This window comes from Tupaia chinensis, unplaced genomic scaffold (assembly GCF_000334495.1).
Source record: "Tupaia chinensis unplaced genomic scaffold, TupChi_1.0 Scaffold143970_1, whole genome shotgun sequence".
In the NCBI taxonomy this organism is placed as follows: domain Eukaryota; kingdom Metazoa; phylum Chordata; class Mammalia; order Scandentia; family Tupaiidae; genus Tupaia; species Tupaia belangeri.
The window spans coordinates 287209-307085 of NW_006203821.1; the positions used below are offsets into that span (position 1 = coordinate 287209).

Sequence of the window (19877 nt, forward strand, 5' to 3'; positions counted from 1 at the left end):
CCCGCCCCCCACCCCCCCCCCCCCCCCGGACCCTCCCCTTCCACAGGAGCAGCACCAGCAGTGCCAGCACCAGCAGCCCAGCCAGCACAGCCAGGAAGATGACCCACCAGGGGACTCCTCCTGCCACCACAGCAATGGGGTCCAAGTATACCATCACTGGGATCTGGGGAGCAAGGAGTTAACGGAGCAAGAGCTGGAGGGAGCAGGGGAGACGAGAGCCCTCCCACCCTCCCTGTAGCTCACCACTGTGGAAGCATCTCTGAGCAGCAAGTTCTTGATGGAGGACTTCACTGTGACGTTGGCTCGGACAATCACTTCCAGGGACTTCACAGCTGTGTACTCCTACAGGAGTAAGGAAGAAGACCCTCCTACTAAATGTCCATGGACCCCTCCCCTTCCCCACCCCCACCCAATGCTTCGTGGCCTCCTCCCCCCACCCCAGCTTCTGAAATTGTAAATGGGATGGTGCCCAACACAGAGGGTGTTTCTGCCTGGCTCGGGTTAAGAATCTGCTCCATTTGGGACAAGGCAGAGTAGTAATAGAAGCAAGTACCAGAAGGGCTTTTGGGAAAGAAGAAAGCCAGCCTGGAGCCCCAGGAGTGCCCTCACCTCCAAAAAGGTGCTATTCCAGAGGCGGCCCCAGACGTGCAGCACAGCCACACGGTCAAAGCTATAGAGCGGGCAGCTGAACACCACACAGTTGGCCGTGCCCCGGGCACAGTCCTAGGGACAAGGAGAGGCAGGGTTCTGAGTCACTCGGCCCTACCCCAGTAAGCATAACATCTCTCCCATTTTCCTTACCTGATTTCAAACTTCTCTCCTCCAGGAAGTCTTTCCAAACTAACCCTGTGGTCCAAATAGCTGCCTATCTCAAATCTGAGTTCTTTGGTTTTGAAATGCACGGGGTCATAGAGGGGGCCTCTTACTTGACAGTGGCAGACAGAATAGCTTCCCCGATCGATGACTATGTTACCTAATGGCAGAACTGCTTACTGAGTATCTGCAGATACTTACCTCACCTAAACTTCACAACAGTCCCGAAAGTATATATTACCACCTCATTTTCCAAACAAGGAAATTGAGACCTAAGGTGACAGGTGACCTGCAGATATTTGAACTCAGGCCATAGCAAAGCCACATCCCTACATCACGCCCAAACTTACTGAACAAAGAGGAAGCTGCCCGCAGAGCAGCTGGGAGGGCAAGGGACTCAGACACTGCTCCTTCCAGACCTGATCTAAATCCATTTGGCCTCATCACCAGCTAATGACTCGTTTGCCTAAAAGCACATCGTATTCATCACACCACAATCCATGTACGCTATTTAAAAATGTCTTTGAGAGTGCTTGAATTCATTGAGTCATCCATCTTTTATTTCTGCACTTTCTGATCAATTCAAACATTCTCAATCAATTGGTCTATAAGCAAAGCCACTTGCCTTAGCTTTAGGTAAAATATTTTGGATAATTATGTGAGATGAAATGAGCCAGGCACAGAAAGACAAACACTACAGGATCTCACTCATATGTAGAATCTAAAAAAATTAAATAAGAAAAACTTACAGGAGAGCAGAATATCGTGGGACCAGTCCATGGCCCATAGGTTAGGTTAAGTAAGCTGGATGCCACATGGCCAACATGCACTTTGAGTCCTGGACTTGCAGGTGTGTGTGCAATCACCCAAAATCCCAAGAGGAGGGAGAAACGGAGAAGGGACTGTGGCCTGACTGTGCCCCATAGGGGGTATTTTCTCACTTTCCCTCTCTCTGTCTCTCTCTCTCTCTCACTCTGGTGAGCACCTTTGCCCTCTGGCAATTTTTTTTAAATAAATAAATAAAAGTAGAATCATGATTACCAGGGCTGGAGGACTGGGGATGGTTGGAAAGATGGTTGATCAAAGAGTACAGAGTTTCAGTTAGGAGGAATAAGTTCATGAACTCTAGTGTACAACACAGTGACTGTAATTAATAATAACACATTGTGGGTCAGTAGATGGCATGGTCGTTAAGGGTGCTGGATTCCCACATGGCCAATTGTGTTTGGAGTCCCGGACCTGGCAGATTGCTTTCTCACTTTTCCCTCCCTGCCCTGGTAAAGTTAAAAATAAATGAATGGGGACCAGCAATTGGCATAATAGCTATGTCGCTGGACTCTCACGTAGTTGACCGCGGTTCGAGTCCTGGACCCCGTGGTTTATATTCACGCTCGGTGCATATGTGTGCGTGCCTAAGATCCCAAGAGGAGAATGAAGGAGAAAGGATTGTGGTGTGGCCATCCCTCCCTGGGGGGTGATTTCTCACTTTCTGTCTCTCTGTCTTTGTCTTTCTGGCAAGCGCATGCATCCTACAGCAAAAACCTCTCCAAAAAGAAAATAAATAAATAAATAAATGGATAAATAAAGTTAAATAAAGCAATTCTTACACCCAAAAAAAACAATACATTGTATCTTGAATATCACTAAGTAAATAAGTGAAGTATATTCATTGGTCCAGTCTAGCCATTCCACAATGTATACATACTTCAAAACATCATGTTGTATAAAATGAATATATATATAATTTTGTCAGTTAAAATAAATATATTTTTGGACCAGCAGGTAGCATGTTGGTTAAAGTGCTGGACTTCCACATGGTCGACCATTGTTCGAATCCCAGATCCAGAGGCTTGAAACACACCAGGCACATGTGCAATGTGAGCAAGCATGCCCAAAATCCCCAGAGGAGAAGGGAGGAGACGGGATTTCAATGTGGCCATCCCCCCTGGGGGTAATTTCTCACTTTCTGTCTCTCTGGCAAGCTCAAGCACTCAAGCACGCCATAGCAAAAATCTCTCAAAAATTAATAAATAAATGTTTGTTACATTTTTTAATAAGCCAGAGGGCACATGTGCTCACCAAAGAGATAGAGAGAAAGGGAGAGAACAAGCCCCAGTGGGGCACTGCAATCCTTTCTCCTCCATGTCTTCATCCTGTTGGCATTTGGGGTACATGCACCTGACATGTTTTTCAAACCGCCTGGGTTGGGATTAAAACCATGTGGTCAGCCATGTGGAATCCAGTTCCCTTAACCACTAGACCATGGGACCAACCCTTAAAGTTTTTAAATCTTTTTTTTGGACAAGTTTTTGCTATAGGGCGCATGCACTCACCTGAAAGACAGAGAGACAGAGAGACAGAAAGTGAGAAATCACCCCCAGGGGGGATGGCCATGCCGTAATCCCTTCTCCTCCATTCTCCTCTCGGGATCTTGGCCACACACGCACACGTGCCCAGCGTGAGTTTAAGCCACCAGGTTCAGGACTCGAACCACGGTCAACTACATGGGAGTCTAGCGACATAGCCATTAACGCCATCTGCTGGTCCCATTAAAACCTATTTTAACGCTCTTACTAAAAAGAGAGGCAGGTGGCATGGTGGTTAAGGGCACTGGACTCCCACATGACCAACCATGGTTCAAGCCCTGGACCTGGTGGCTTGCTTTCTCACTTTCCCCTCTCTTCTCTCTCTCTCTTATCAAATTAAAATAAATAAATAAATAAATAAAAGTTAAATTATTTTTTTTAAAAAAGAGATTGAGAGAGAGAGGCTTCAGGCCAGCTGGTGGCATGGGGGTTAAGGCACCAGATCCCATATGGCTGACTCCACAGTTCGAGTGCTGGACCCAATGGCTTGAAAATTCATGCTGGGCATGGGAGCATATGTATGCCTAAAATCCTAAGAGAAGAATGGAAGAGAAGGAATTATGGCATGACCATTGCCTCTTTTTAATTTTTTTAGAAGTATTTATTCAATTTTATTTATTTATTCATTTATTTTAATTTGACCAGAGAGAGAGAGACAGACAGAGAGAGAGCAGAGAGAAAGAAAGAAAGAAAGCTGCCAGATCCGGGACTCAAACCGTGGTCGGCCATGTGGGAGTGTCCAGCAACTTAACCAACACGCCACCTGCTGGACCCCACCATCCCTTCTTGATTCCTTACTTGATCTCTTTCTGGTCAGTGCACACACCCCATAGCAAAAAGTTTTAAAAAGGCAGGGTGGGGGGGCAGTAGGTGGCATGGTGGTTAAGGCACTGGATTTCCACATGGCTGACTAGGGTTTGAGGGCCAGACTTGGTGGCATCCTTTCTCATTTTCCCTCTTTCTGTCTTTCTCTCTGTATCTTTCTAGTGAGCACATGTGCCCTATAGCAAACTTCTAAAAAAATAGTAGTAATTATAAATAAAGTAAATAAATCATTAAAAAAAAAAAACATAAAAATTTGGGCTGGCTCCATGGCCTACTGGATCCCACATGGCCAACCACATGAATTAAGTCCTGGACTCAGCAGCTTAAAAACATGCTAGGGGGGGAACCAGCAGTTAGCGTAATGGCTATGTCGCTGGACTCCCACGTAGTCGACCGCGGTTCGTGTCCCGGACCCGGTGGCTTAAAACTCACGCCGGGCGCGTGTGCGTGCGTGCTCAAGATCCTGAGAGGAGAATGGAGGAGAAGGGATTGCGGCGTGACCATCCCCCCTGGGGGGTGATTTCTCGCTTTCTGTCTCTATGTCTTTCTCTGTCTGTCTGGCGAGCGCACGCGCCCTACAGTGAAAATCTCTCAAAAAAAAAAAAAAATGCTAGGGGGACCAGCATGGGGTGTGGCAGTTAATGTGCTGGAATCCCACAAGGCTGACCTCAGTTCAAGTCCCGGACCTGGAGGCATAAAAATCATGCTGAGTACATGTGTATGCATGCTCAAAAATCCCAAGAGAGAATGGAGGAGAAAGGATTACAGAGTGACCATCCCCTGTGGGGGGTGATTTCTCACTTTCTGTCACTCTCTCTCTCCAGCAAGTACATGTGCCCAATGGAAACACACACACACACACACACACCCCATAGTAGGTGCATGTGCACACATGCCCATAATCCAAAAAAAAAAGAGCAATATAAAGGAGAAGGGACTATTCCTTATTGGAAATGCTTTCTTCTCTCCTCTCTCTCTGTCTCTCTTTGGCAGGTGCACACACCCTCTAGCAAAAAAAAAAAAAAAGAAAAGAAAAAGAAAAAATTAATTCAGTGCTTTTTGACATGAAAATCAAGCCAGTGTCCTTATGAAAACTGACTTTTCTACTCTAAAAGAGTTCAAAAGAGGGACCAGCAGGTGGCATAGTGGATAGGCGTGCTGGATCTAGAGGCTTGCTTTCTCTTCCTCTCTCTCTGTCTTTCTGTCTCTGTCTGGTCAAATTAAAAATAATAATAACAAAGGGAATTAAGTAAATAATTAATTTTTTGAAGAGTTTAAAAGAACAAACATCTCCAAGGAAGCTAGCCCCATCCCGCCCCCTGTGGAGTGCAATAGCTGATTATGAATGTGCTTGGCTATGTGGCTTTAGGCCAAGTGCCTTCTGAGGTTAGCAGGTGGGGGCTGTGTAGACTGTCAGTAGCCGCCTCACAGGCACCCCTCCTGGGAGTTGTGTGAACTGTCTTGTCAACTTGCTGCAGGTGTTTGACTGGGAGTCTGCCCTGGCCAGCATCCCTGGACATCCACCACCTGAAGCTCCAGGTCCTGCAGCATCCTCTATTACACCACACGCCCCATACTGGTTGCACTGCCCTGGCCCCGCCCTCACCAGGGTAATGTTTTTTTTCTTCTCTGCAGAGGACACAGGCCACCAGGATGTGCTGGGCTCCAGATGCTCACGAGGCTCTAGTGGTTCCGGCTGCCCCAGCTCCCGCCGCCTGCGATCCTTGCTGTCCACATCCTGGATATGGTGGTAGAGGAAGGGCTCAGTGAGTATCCCTCCAAACAGCGATCTGGTGGTCACCTCTTCCCCATGGCCTTTGTCCTAGCCGCACTCAGGCCCCACAATATTCCTCCCAAAGTCTAGCCCTTTACACACACTCTGCCCAAGCCTCACCAGGTGGAGGATGTTGGGCCTGGGGGAACAGACCCCTTTCTGCCCGGGCGCTTGCCCGCCCTCCAACTCTACACGCATAGGGTACAACAGCCACTTCCCATTGGCAATCTCATGGGGCCACATGATGTTGAGGAAGGCAGAACCAAGGGTGTTGAGTGACTGGCCTTGGTTGGAAACCTGTGGGCACAAGAGAGTATGAAGGGAGGGAGTTCCGTTTCCAAGCAGACCCTAAATCCACAGAGATGGAAGGGACAGGCCAGAGCAGAAGGCCTCAGAAAGCATCTTTCCAACCAAGACTGGGGAACCCAGACCCCACGAAGCACGATTCTCTCCCCATATCAACTCAGGAACACCTGGAGGTCTCCCAGGGGGTGTGAAGGGCAGCCCCAACCAAGCAAAGACAGGGTCTAGGAGAATCAACATTGTCCCATGTCCTCATCCCCTAGCTGATGGCCTCCTGGACCAGCAGGTGAGATGGCAAGTCAGAAATGGCTAGGACATGTTCCCCTGAGGCTCCAGCATGAACATCTGCCCACAGCCAATGTCCAGGTGTAGGGCAGAGGCCTCAAACTCAGGACCACCAGCTGCCATCTGGTAGGAGAGCCCCAGGCCTGGGACTTGGCCCACCCAGCCCTTCCTCTGTGACAAGAAAGGAAGGAGACCAGGGAGCGACCCCATACCAGGACACTTACTGTGACCTCGTACTTGACCTTGCTGCCCACATCCCGCTCGGACCGCATGGCGCTCTCACCCCTCACCACGCCAGAGAAGAAGAGCTGCTGGGGGATGGCCACCCTGGTGTGGAGGGGTCAAAACAAGGGCTGAGGAGGCCTGAGGTCAGGAGGGTAAGTTCAGGAGAGGCAGGGCCCAGGCCATGGTTTGTGAGTGGCAGTGCCCCTCACCCTCCAGCAGGGGTGCCCACTTGGGCCAAGCTTACCCTACAACGGACAGTGGCAGCTCAATGATGACACGGGCTCGAGCAGAGACCGGATGCAGCTCCTGTTCACTGATCCTGGCGTGTGGGCAAGGCAAGCATGGACAGGAGGTTCAACACCCCCTTCAGGGGTCAGATGTAGCCGATTCAACGCTGATCCTGGTGTGTGGGCAAGGTAAGCATGGACAGGAGGTTCAACACCCCTTCAGGGGTCAGATGTAGCCGATTCAACTGCACCCACCCTTACCACCACCCTCATACCCCTACCCGGTCAGGCTTACGTGGCCAACAGCAGGTGCACCTCCAGCTCCGTGGTCTCAATAGTAATCCCCGAGGTGCTAAGGATGAGGTAGAAAGTGACCTACGCCATGGGAGGGGCGAGATTAGGCTCCGGAGAGAGCAAGGGACTTTAGGAGAGGTCAGGGTTAGGAGCTGCTCAGACAGGGATAAGGACAGACGTGCCAACCTGGGCACCTCTCTTCATGGGGTTCCCCAGCTCGCACTCAACATGGGACGCATTCTCATTGGACAGGCAGAGCGGCTTCTCCTAGAATGGGGAGAAAAGGAGAGGTCGGTGGGGTTACTGGAGGCCCTGGAGATCCCACCCCACCCTGGTCCAGGTCCTCACCACAGAATCCAGGGCCCGGACTCCTGAGTAGTGCAGCGAGGCAGGAAGGGAGACCAGGAGCTGGGCTTCGTGGGCATCATCCCCATCAGCCTGGGGCTGGGCTGGGTTTGAGGGCAGGTTGGTGACCGTCAGCTCCAGGCCGATGACTGGCTGCCCACTTAGTGCAAACAAGGCTGTCGTCCCATCTTTGTCCCTAGACAGCCAGATCCCACTCTAAGATCGGAACACCTTCTCCCGCCCCCCCCCACTCCCAGTTCCTTCCCCAGTTCACACTGCCTGCCTGCTCCCTGAGCCTCCCTTCTCACCCCAAAAGGTTCTCCCCAGTCACACACCAGAAAAGTCTCAGGTCTCTCCATGCTCAACTGGGAGTCAGGAGACCTGCTCCACCACTGACTGACTTTGAGGTTTGACTTAGTTCCACTAATTCCTACCTCACAGAGTCGTGGAAAACAAATAATGAGATGTCTGTAAACTGCATGTTATTACGTGTATTTTTTATCTTTTATTCTTTCTTCTGCTTGATATAGGGAGCATGCACTTATGGGGGAATGAAAAATTTCCCCCCCCCCCAGGGGGATGGCCATGCTACAATCCCTTCTCCTCCATTTTCCTCAGGATTTTTGGGCATGCATGTGCACACACACACACACACACACACACACAGGGTAGTTTTCAAGTTGCCAGGCCTGAGACTCCAATCACTATGCCAGCCATGTGGGATCTAGCTGCTTTAACCAACATGCCACCTAGCTAACCCTATTTCATGCATTAGAACCCGTGTAACTACTCCCTCCCTCTGCCTAGGCCTCCTGAGAGACTCCTTCCCTTCCTTAATTGCTTGACCTCCCACCTCATCTGCTCCCCGCCCCCCTCACATGGGCAGAGGCTGGAACTCTGTGTCGCTAAGGCGGGCACAAAAGCGGGCATGGACCAGCTGTAGATTGCTCTGGCAAATCTTGTCCTCACCACAGCCTTGCTTCAGGAAGTGGATCTGAGGAGAGATGGGAGGACAGGGTCATTCCTGGGGAGCTAATGTGTCACTAAGGCACACGGTGGGTTAGAGTATTCAACTCCCAGATCGTAGAGTATCAGGGATTAAAAACTATGTTCAAGTCTCAGATCTGCTGTTTCCCAGCTGTGTGACACTGGAACAGTCATTTAACCACTCGGAGCTCTGTCCTCATCATTATGATGACAGCATCGCCATGCCATAGCGGAGACTAGCAGCCCTAGCCACAGGAGACCACATTCCCCAGCCTGGCTTACATGTGACTGAATTCCAGATTTAGAACACGACACCTGCACTAAGACACACTCAGAGCACCACCTCTGGGCTGGCCATGAAAGCCATGCGAGGAGCTTCATGTCCTGCCTTCCAGCTGAATGGGATAAAGACCTCTAGAGGACTATGGAGACCATATTTGAAGATGACAGACCCCCAACTACAAACACATGATCATTCAGGCCATTTTACATATTGGGATCTACTTGCTACAGCACCGAGGGATTGCAGAACGACTGGGGCAATGCGTGAAAGAGCCTTGTAAGCTATGAGTGGGTGTCACTGGTGCAGAACCATAATCATTGCCCTCCCAGCTCCTCTTTCAGAGTTAAACCAGAATCCTTGCTCACCTCTGCCCGTTGGGTGCTGGGCTGGTGGGCATTGAGAATGGGGGCCACAGGGAGAAGCCCCTGGCCAGGAACTTGTCGCCGAAGACGAGGGGTCTGGAGACTGTAGGACAAGGTCACCACAATGGGCCGAAGCTTGTCTTTAACATTCTCCTGGAAAGAGAAGAGATAATTCCTCACTGAAACAACCCCCAAGCTCCAGCCCTGCCCAAAGCCCCAGCCAAAACTTAGAAAGAGGTTGAAGGAGATGAAGGAAAGAGGTGAAGAACTGAGCGAGGAGGAGGGAGAGAGACTATGATAGGAAAGGGGGAAGACCCAGGCTGAGAGCTTTGAGAAGCAGATGTAACAAAGGAACCTTCCATCTCCACCCCCAGAGAGTGCAGAACTTGACAGGAGAAGTAGGAAGGCAGCGGGTGAGGAGAAGGTGAGCCCAGAACAGAGCATTCCCGCAAGTCAGATCTAGAAGGAAATGCAGGTGTTCTAGGGGAAAAGCTGAGAGGAATCTAGGCAAAGTGATTGGGCAATGACAATGACCCTCAGAGGCCAACGGGCCAGTGTCCACCTGTAGCTGGAACATGGTGTCTCCACAGACTCGGTCATGTTGACGCTTCAACCACACCGTGCCAGAGGCCTGGTGCTTGGGGTCATCCAGGCTACGGCTCAGGAAGATGACACGGGGGACCTGGCCCCGGAGCCTCCGGTCTGTGTCCCCGTCCAATACATAATCCAGAGCTGTGGTAAGTGGGGACAGGAGAGGAGCCAGTGAACTGGGGACCTGCCCCATCTGACCCTGTCCCCGAGGGGTCCAATGGGCTGAGTGGTTGGAGGGGGACCTCACTCACCTACGATAGGGCTATAGCTGCTGGGGGTTGCAATGTAGCTAAAACAGATCCTTAGGTCCACACTGTGGGGACAAAGGATGGCTCCTGAACCAAACGAGGTCCCAACCCCTGCCATTCTTTGTCCCAGCCCCAGCCTCCAGGCCCCAGCTCCACCTGGAGAGAGAAAGGGAGAACAGGGGGGAAACTGGACCCCAGCAGCCTTCCCTCCCCTCCCCACTCCCTTCTCCTGAGATCCCACCTCACCAGACCGAGTGACCACCAGCACAGTTGGGCTGTTCAAGGTCAATGGTTCGAGGAGCAATGAAGACCTCATGGGACACATGGAGGACAGGTCTGGCCCTGGAGGGATAGAGAGTCCAGGGTGCAAGAAACATCATCATGACTCTGGGGGGGAGGACTCTCCAGCATCGGGTTTGGCACCTGGGTGGGGCCAGAGTCACACGGAGGGGCTAATGACCTCAGGGAGGGAGAAGGCAGAGGAGAGGCGTGGGCTCACCTGAAGAGCACAGCAGTGTCAGCCAGGGAGCCCACCAGCAGGTCAGGATAGTGGTTTCCATCCACATCCAGGCCACCCGATAGGGAGTAGCCAAAGCTCCTGATGCCCACAGCCTCGCCCTCCAGCACCTGGGGGGGGGGGCACTGTCAGCCTCCCCCTACCTCATCTCCCCTAGACCTTGGCCTCCCCACCCTTACTCCACCCCCCTTCTCCTTCAATCCAAGGACCCCGGTCACCTGTGAAGGTTTGATGACAACCCCCAGGCTGCTCCCATGGTAGATAAAGACTTTCCCATCCCCGTCAAAGGGCGCGCCCACTGCGAAGTCTGCAGGGCAGGACAGAGGCGATCACGCTGGCAGGGCGTGGAAGGCAGGTCCCAGCCCCGGAGTCCCCGGTCACTCGGCCCAATGTAATACGCTTCCCACTTTACTGAGGAGATACTAAGTCCCAGGCACCCTATGTTATATAACTTCTGACCCTCTCGGTCACTCCCTCTGGATACTAGTAGGTTGTCAGAAAAGTCAAGACATTTTTCTGCTTTTCTATACAAAAATGCTTCATTACTTTCTAGACAACCCAATATGAGCTCAGAAAGGTTAAGCAGCAGGGTCACAGAGCTGGTAAAGGGTGACGCTCAGATGTCAGCCCAGGCTCCTTCTCTCTGGGCCCTCAGAGACCCCTCCCCACCCTGCCCCACACCCTCCCTCCACTGAGCCTTCCCGGTTCCCAGTCACACCTGGAAAGCCATCTTGGTTGAGGTCCCCTAGGACAGCCAGGCTGATCCCAAACATGGAGTCGGGGGAGCCACAGAGCCGGAGAGGGGAGACCCCATCCCAATGGCCCCCCTCGTTCATGTACACATACACAGCACCCCCCAACTCTTCTTGGCGCTCAAAGAAGTAGGGGGCACCCACTATCAGGTCTGGCCAACTATGGAGAGAAGGAGATGATCAGTGTGGGGTCCTCCCTGGCCAGAGGACTCAGAGGGAGATGCCAGAGGCCACTGACCCCTCTTGGACCCAGCCTCCCCGGGCCCTATCCACGCCCCTCCCCCACTCTCACCCATCATTATTGAGGTCAGCTACGGCCAACGAGTAGCCAAAGCCGGAGGTCAGGCGCTCCCCAGACAGCATGACTTCAGGCACCAGGCGACTGGCACTGTCCTTGCGCAGAATGACCACAGCACCCTTGTGGTTGGCACGGGGGGCCCCTGCCACAAAGCTCAGCTCCTCTGCACGCACCAGACCCTTCCCTGAGTCCATGGAGAAACCTGGGCGGGGGATGACTCACCAGTGAGTGTTCCTCCAAGGCTCAGAAACCGGAGTGTGCCACTGCCCCCTCCCAGCATCTGTCCCCTCCCGACAGGTCCTTAGACAAAAGGTGCCCCCAAGTCATCGCCACCGCAGCTGAACCAATCACACCCTTCCTCCCCTTCCAGAGGCCTGGCAGCCTTCCACACTGCCGGGTCCGGGGACTAAAGTTTGACAAAAGAGGTGGGGAAGAGGTCAGCCTCATGGGCTGGGGAGGAGACAGAAAGGTGGTGATGAAGGAGGCCAGGTGTCTGGGCTGCAGGCTGAGCACAGGAGCAGGCGCTGGGCAGCCGCACCACCCACGCCCACGCCCACGCCCACGCCAGGGACTACAGGAGGGGCGCTCTCTCCCTCTGCACACCCTAGGCGCCCGGTCTTTGCCTCCACTCCCCCTACCCTGGCAGAGAGGAGGTTTTCATGTAGATGAGGGGGAGGCAAGCAGAATGAGGAAGAGTTTGCTTCACCCAAACATCTCCCAGCCTCCTTTCCTCCTCGTCTGCAGAGGCATGCAGATGGGACAACGAGAGGGATTGACCAACAGGCTGGACCTTTCTCCAGCCTGTGCTCATCCCCATCTCTCAGAGAAAGTCCCACTGGAGATCAGGACTGTCTGCCCGGGATCTTCTCGACCCTGCCCCCTCACTCCACCTGGGCCTTCCTCACTCACGACACTCCTACATTTAGTGCCCCTCTTCTCAGGCCTGTCATGGGACTCAGCTTTTCCCTGTACTTGGGGCCCATGTGTGTTTCCCTGGGGTGACAAGGCAGGAAAGGAGGTGCTCCCTGGGGGAGGTCATGGGGCTTACAAACCTAAGTAGCTATTCAGGGCCAAGTCTCCGGCTGGTCCTGGGAGCCGGTCAGCAGGGTCCAAAGTTTTATACACCAGCTGGTCAGGGTCTGAGCTATCAATGCTGGTCACAAAAAGCAACCCTGTGGGGGCAGGTGGGGGGAGACACCAGGGGAGGGACATCCGGAAGAGGGACCACAGAGGGAGACCGGAAAGTCAAAAGAAGACAGTGGAAGAAGAAGAGGTACAGAAGGAAGATGAGAGACAAAGAAGCCAGAGAGACGAGTCAGAGAGAGACAGGGTGAGACAGAAACAGATGGAAGGGTGGGAACGTGGAGAGGAAGGACAAGAGAAAGGAGCAGAGGGTTAGAGCAGCTCTGACCGGGGAGGGGTCCCTACCAAAATAGCTGTTGGCAGGGACCGGGATGAGGCGGGGGTCCTGCTCCTTCTCACCCCCCGCCTCGTACGGCCCGTCGTCCAGGTGTGCCAGGTCCGCCGAGCCCTGCACACAGAGCTCCACCCTGGCCGTGCCTGCAAGGACAGTCCCATTAGTGCCCCGGACGGGGAGTGAGGGGCACCCCTACGGCCAGACACGAGGGAGACAGGCACACAGGGAAGCCCCTCCTCTCCTTCCCAGCCTGTCTCACATCCAAGCTTCCTGGGGTGCCCCAGACTTGGCATCGCACTCACCCAGTGTCAGCTCAGCCAGCGGCAGTGTGCAGACGGGGATGTCAGGGATGACTGTGGGCTGGCATGGAGGAGCATGCAGGTGTGGCTGGGAGGCGGGCCCCGCTGTGCACGTGGGGCTCATGCCAGCGTGTTGAGGAACACTTGGCCATGCGGAGAAGAGGAGGCACCCCCACGCATGTTCCCACATGTGCTAGCACCATGGAGTAGGAATATGGCATTGCCCCAGGACTATTGGCAGTGAACATGTGGGCATGCTAGGCCGGTGCTGCTCCAATCCTGACTCTGGGGCAGGAGGAGGTTTTGGTCCCCTCCACCTCTCCCCAAGGAGTGACTCACCCTTCCAGTTATAGGTTCCTGGGGCCCCAAAGAGAAGGTAGTGGCTGTCTGGAGAGAAGGCCACAGCTGTGCCCTGCTGGCAGAACCCAAATTGTTCATGGCCCTGGGGGCGCCCCTCGCAGAACTTCCACTCCCCACCATCCAACTCATCGCGGATGGAAAGGTCCTGGCTTAGCATGAAGCAGCGACCAATCACGTCCCGCGTCTCCAGGATCTGGTCTACTCGCTGCCTCGCCTCGTATCTGTGTGCGCAGGTCTGTGAGAAGAGAGGAGCGATCAGTGCACCTGTGGACCAGGGGTCTGCTTGAGACACGCTGCCCACATGTGGACACTAAGTGGTGCACACTAAGTATGTTTGCACGTGCGCACACACACACACACACACACACACTCCCCTGTGCACCAGCAGCCAGCACTGACCAGGCAGGTCCACGAACAGCCCACTACCATGCATAAGCCACTGTCCAGCCTGCACTCCTCACTCTTGCAGGAGGACATTCTTGCTCCACACATCTGCCTGGGCACCAACAGACACAGCTAAGCCAACATGCAAAACGCATGCCTCCCTGGCTGTCAGACAATCCTCCAACATACCAGCTTAGTCTTGTCCCTGGGCCTTTCTAAGTGCCACCTCCTCATCTATGAAGAGCTTCCTCACGTGTGCACTCCCCAAGTATTACCCACTCTCAAAGGCCTGCTTCCAATCACCCCACCTGCAGCAGTCTCTTCCCTCCTCCTTTGGACTTTATTTATAGACTGGCGCCTGGATCACTCACTCAACACTAGCTATACTCTGCCCCGAGTAACTCGTATGGGTACAATCATTGTATATCTGTGCATGTTAGTGAAAGGTACAGAGAACAACAGAAAGGCACATGGGAGAAGAGAATGAGTCTCCATAACTATTTAGCCCCCATCTTCAGATACCCTCTCTTGGTAACCAGCACGAGCCCTGGTGTTTAAGACTCTCAATACAACTTGAGACGGATGGATGAAGGGTTAGATATTTGTAAAGGTTTTAAGAAACGGCATCATGTCTTACACCTTTGTCTATCGCCCCAGGGTCCCAAGTATGTGCCCAACTTTGTCCCGCAAGCACACCTGTGTATGCACCACACACACACACACACACACACACATCTTGCCTTCTAATTCAGTCACAGGAGGAGTAGTACTCACGACAATCTTGCCCCCAGGCCCCTGGCTCCGAACACTGACTCCCAACCACTGGTTCTCCTTGCTCTCCTTTTGCAGATTAACTGGAGGCAGGACACTGGAAATTAGGGGAAGGCAGAGGAGACCAAGTCCTGGCTTCCCCTCCTGGTGTGCTTCCCCCACCCAGCCCCACAGGGCCGCACCTCCCCGGTCGATGTCCAGTCTGTAACAGTCAGTCTCCTCCAGGCTCAGGGGGCATGCGAAGAGGCCTCCAGTGCGATTCGCCTGCTGTTCAGGAAGGGCCGGTGCCTGGGGAGCTCCCACCAGCAGCCTGCATGATGGGGCAAGGGCAGGAGCTAGAGTCAAAGCGCTCCACCCTCTCCAGGCCAACTCCCCATGTTGAACAAAGGGTTCAAGGACTAACAAGAAGGAGCAAAAGTCAGTTTTTGTTTTGTTTTGTTTTGTTTTGTTTTGTTTGAGATTTCTGCTATAGGGCGCATGCACTCGCCAGAAAGACAGAGAGAAAGAGAGACAGAAAGTGAGAAATCACCCCCTAGGGGGTGGCCACGCCCTAATTAATCCCTTCTCCTCCATTCTCCTCTCAGGATCTTGGGATCTTGGGCACTCACGCACACACACCCAGAGTGAGTTTAAGCCAACAGGTCCAAACATGGACCCACAGTACAGTAAGACTACATGGGAATCCAGTAACGTAGCCATTACACCAACTGCTGGTCCCCCGCAAAAATCAGTTTTCCCAGAGGCCAGCAGGTTGCATAGTGGTTAACGCACTGGACTCTCACATTACCAACCTCAATTCAAGTCCCAAGACTCTCACATTACCAACCTCAAGTCCCAGACCCACGGCTTGAAAATCACACCAGGTGCATGTGCGTGCATGCCCAAAATCCCAGGAGGAGAATGGAGGAGAAGGGATTGCAGCATGGTCATCCCCCCGGGGGTGATTTCTCACTTTCTGTCTCTGTGTCTCTCTCTCTCTCTTTCTCTCTTTCTCTCCAGTAAATGCATATCCCCATACCAAAAATGTCTCAAAATAATAATAATAATTAATAAATAAGTCAGTTCTCCCAAATCCTGGCAAAAACAAGGAATACCTTTGGCCATGCAGTCATGTTACCCATGCACACACTAACTGGATGAGGGGCCGGCGTGCACCGGAGACCTACAATACACAAACACACCAGTTCAAGCCGCGGTGCCCGCACTGCTGGTTTGAAAGAACCGCCTGTTCCTAGCACCTAGCCCCATCCCCAGGCTCTGCTCTCCCCTACCCGGTCCAGTTGAAACCCTGCCAGAAATGCCAAGAATGCTGAAAGCAAATGTAACAAGGGCCCAGACTGGCACTACAGTGTGACTTAGGGACAGGCTTCAAAGGTCAGGCAAGAGGTGAGATTTGGGCCTGCTTCCCCCTCACCTGGGAGCCAGCAAAGACCCCAGCCCAGCGGGGCCTCAGCCCAGGATTCCATCAGTCACTCCAACTGGCATGGAGGTACAGGCACGTTTCTGTCTGTCTCCAGTCCTACCCCGCCCCCCACTTCCCAACTCCCCGTCCCCATCCCTTCTTCGTCTCCCACCCACGATCTCCACTCTTCTCACCCCACCCCACCCACCGCTCTCACTTCCCACTCAGGCTCTTTCCCAGCTACAACTGTCTTGGCAGGACAATTTTCCATGATCACAGCCAAGCTGTCGTCCCTGGGGAAAGACTGTGCTGGGAATGGAGGCTGCTTGGGTCCCCTGGGTCTGAACCCATGGGCCAGGAGTAAAGAAGGGGGGTGAGGTGAGGTGACTGAGGCACAGCTGACCACTGGGTCCTCTCTGCAGAAGGACAGACTCAAAGGTGGCAGCAGGACCTCTCACGCTTTCTGCCTCTCCGTTCCTGAGGGGCGAGGCCCGAACTGCGTAGGGCATTATTACAGGCAGGCGTCTGTGGGGCATGGGGCCAGGTCTGACGAGGCGAGGCAGAGGGGGGCACAGAGCCACTCTCCCTTCCCATAAGTCCTCCTCGCCTCTTAGCAGCTGTCATCCCATGTCAAAGCCAGTGTCAAAAGAGAGAAGGGGGGTGGAGGATGGCAGGAAGACAACACTAGCTTTCACCTAACAACTATTTATTCAGACTCATATTCCATGCCCTGTGTTCGGCGCTGCTGAGACAAGGAAGTCGCAATTACTCAGCACCTACTATGGGTCAGGCCCCAGGCTAGACACCGGGGTATGCGAGCAAACACTTATCACTCCACATAGGTGCCAGGGACCAGGCTAGGTGAGTCCCACGCATTATCTCACTTAATCTTCACAGCAGCCCTATGAGAGAAGGACGCTTTTTCTGTCTTTCACATGAGGAAACGTCACTCAAAGACATTAAGCAGCAATACTGCGAGTCAAATCCACAGTTGCCTAATGTCAATACTCTGCCACTCCACCCAGCGACTGGCCTGGCTCCCGATCACTGAGACCCCTCTAGAAAAGTGAGAGGTGGGGGCTGACCGGTGGCGTGGTGGTAAGAGCAGCTAGATCCTACGTGGCTGATTACATGGTTCGAGTCACAGTCCTGGCAGCTTTGAAAACCACCAGGTGGTGCTGGCAGGTGGCATGGTGGTTAAGGTACTGGACTCCCACATGGCTGACCATAGTTTGAGTCCCGGACCTGGTGGCTTACCTTCTCATTTTCTCTCTCTGTCTCTCTCTGGTCAAAATTGAAGAAGAAGAATAAATAAAATTTTTAAATGAAAAAAAAATGCCAGGCACATGTGCACATGTGTCCACAATCCCAAAAAGAGGAAGAAATGGAGAAGGATTGTGGCGTGACCATTCCCATGGGAGCAGTGCTGTCTCACTTCCCCTCTCACTCACTTTCTCTATTTCTCTCCAGGAACCACATATGCCCTCTGACAAAAATTTTTAAAAAGGAAAAGAAAGGGAAGAGGATGAAGGGGAGAGGAGGGGACCCTGAGCAGATAAGGAAACTGGATGACACTGCCCTGGGCAAACAAATGCCAGCCTGCAAAAAGTCAACGGTGCCCCCAACCTCCAAACACAGAGAATCTCCAAATACAGATGGGGCCACCCCTGGAGGACAGGCCTGTCTTACCCACCTTTGTGCTTGCCCCATAGGGAGTGTCAGGGTACATTTTCTGAATCCACGTTTGACAGCATCTCACAGAGATGACACCCAGTACCCCAGCGCCCAGCAGTCGGCACATAGCTCAGCACCCAGAGCAGCTGAGGATGCTCCTGCTCACACCCCCTGGAGGCCACAGCAGGGAGCAGGAGAGGGAAGAAGCTGAGCATACGGACAGGCCCAGCCCGCCTCCCTCCTGGAACAGCCACAGGTAGCCTCTCCAGTCCTTCCATCTGCCCCAGCCACACGCCCGCTAACTTCATCTGATGGGCCCCAGACACCCCAGGCCACCAGACAGAACAGTAACCACAACTACAGCCACTACAGAGAGAAAAGCAAAAACTGTGGCATCTGGAAACAGAGGGCCCCGGCAGCCTGGCTAAGTGGATACTGCACTTCTCCAGTCTCCACACACCCCAGGGCTCCAGTCTGCGTGTAGCCCCACTCTGACCCCTCTCAGTCTGGGTGGCCCATGAAAGTTGGCTCAGCCTAGGGGGCCCTCAAGCCAAGCGTTTGGATCCAGGATCCCCGTAAGGCACTAACACTATTCTCTGGCTCTGCAAAGCTGTAAAGAACAATATGAGAATAACAATGTTGACCGACTTCATAGCCTAGTAGTTAAGGAAGTCATATGGCAGACCACAGTTCGAATCCTAACCCCAGCAGCTTGAAAAACACACTAGCCACATGTATGTGCATGCCCCAAATCCCAGAAGAATGAGAAATACAGGAGAAGGAATTGCAGAGTGACCATGCTCCATTGGGGCGCTTCCTTCTCTCCCTCTCTCTGTCTCTCTGGCAAGCATACACACCTTCTGGTAATTAAAAAATAAGGGGAAAAAATAAGAAAAACAGTCCTACTAACACTTCCACAGCACTCACCATGGGCTGCGCACTATTTTAAGCATCGTTTATATGTTAAAAACTGTAAATCCCTAGAACAATTCTAGTAGCAGTACTCTTATTTACTCCAGTTTACAGTTACAAGAACTAAATGAGGCTAAAATCACAGAGGAAAGTGAGGTTAGACCTTGAAGTCTCAACCCATGACGAGATTGAAAGAATCAAAACAGAGAAGGTCTTTCCATGAATGTTAAGGAAGGAGACCTACAGCTCAAAAACCGGAGATGAGCGGAGCTACCTGGCCTCTAAGGCGTCGGCAACGAGCAGAGCGCCCCCTGCTGGAACCATAGCATGGCCAGGCAGGCAGGCCCCTCTGGGAATGCCCCCTGGCTTGGCTCTGGGAGACAGAACCAGGGGCCACCTTCAGAGAGGAGGGGAAAAATGACAAGAGATCAAGCTATTAAAAATAACCTAGAATTTGCCTGGAAATAGCTCAGAGAGTTCAGCATGTCCTAAAAAGGCCTCCAGACCGGGAACTCTGGCAGATGGGAGAAAGAGGGAGGGAGACAGAGATGAGGGAGGAAGCCGACAGCAGGCTGAAGAAGAGGTGAAATCAGTTACTTTCTACTTCCCCAGAAATTTGGGGACACTGACCCTGCTCCCAGACAATGAGGGTAATGAAAGAAGAAAGATTAGAGGCAGCCCTTCTCCCCAAGTGATGAGAAATGAGCTCCTGTCGCTGCCTCCAACTTCAACCCCCAGGCCAACAGTAGGGGGGTGGGGGGAGAAGACAGTCCCAGTGGACAGCATTGATCCCAGTAATGGACACTTAATGTGGCTTAGGCACTGACTGAGGAGAGAAAAGCCCCCTGGCAGGAGCTGGGGGAAGCTTTCTCCTCCTTCTTGCCTCTCTTTACAACTGTACAAATAACAAGAACCAAGAGGGCAGGAAGTAGACCAGCCACAGAGCACACAAAAAGGTGTGCCCATCTCTCAGGGATCCTAAACTGACCAGGAAAGAACTAGCAAGTCCTCTGCCCCCTTCTCCCTGCTGTTCCCTAGTGCTGAGATCCCTGGAGTTGGGGATTTCCTGAGGAGAAGGAAGGGGACAGCCTGGGAGAGCATCCATCCTGGGTCTCTCCCGCTGCTGCTGCTGCTGCTGCTGCCGCTGCTGGTTGCCACTCCGG

At 52.9% G+C, this 19877-nt stretch overlaps 1 protein-coding gene across 1 annotated transcript in view; it reads right to left on the minus strand.

The window, feature by feature from the left end:
* ITGA7 (integrin subunit alpha 7) overlaps positions 1-19877 on the minus strand; it is a 24592-nt gene that overhangs the window by 3125 nt on the left and 1590 nt on the right. Inside the window, 24 exon segments of the mRNA XM_027767143.1 lie at positions 38-163; positions 244-342; positions 610-723; positions 5611-5742; positions 5899-6075; positions 6591-6693; positions 6836-6910; positions 7114-7193; positions 7299-7379; positions 7461-7653; positions 8336-8451; positions 9093-9242; positions 9652-9821; positions 9932-9993; positions 10175-10270; positions 10428-10555; positions 10664-10752; positions 11164-11357; positions 11490-11697; positions 12548-12667; positions 12924-13055; positions 13551-13806; positions 14730-14809; positions 14909-15036. Coding sequence (XP_027622944.1) covers positions 38-163; positions 244-342; positions 610-723; positions 5611-5742; positions 5899-6075; positions 6591-6693; positions 6836-6910; positions 7114-7193; positions 7299-7379; positions 7461-7653; positions 8336-8451; positions 9093-9242; positions 9652-9821; positions 9932-9993; positions 10175-10270; positions 10428-10555; positions 10664-10752; positions 11164-11357; positions 11490-11697; positions 12548-12667; positions 12924-13055; positions 13551-13806; positions 14730-14809; positions 14909-15036 — 3109 coding nt within the window.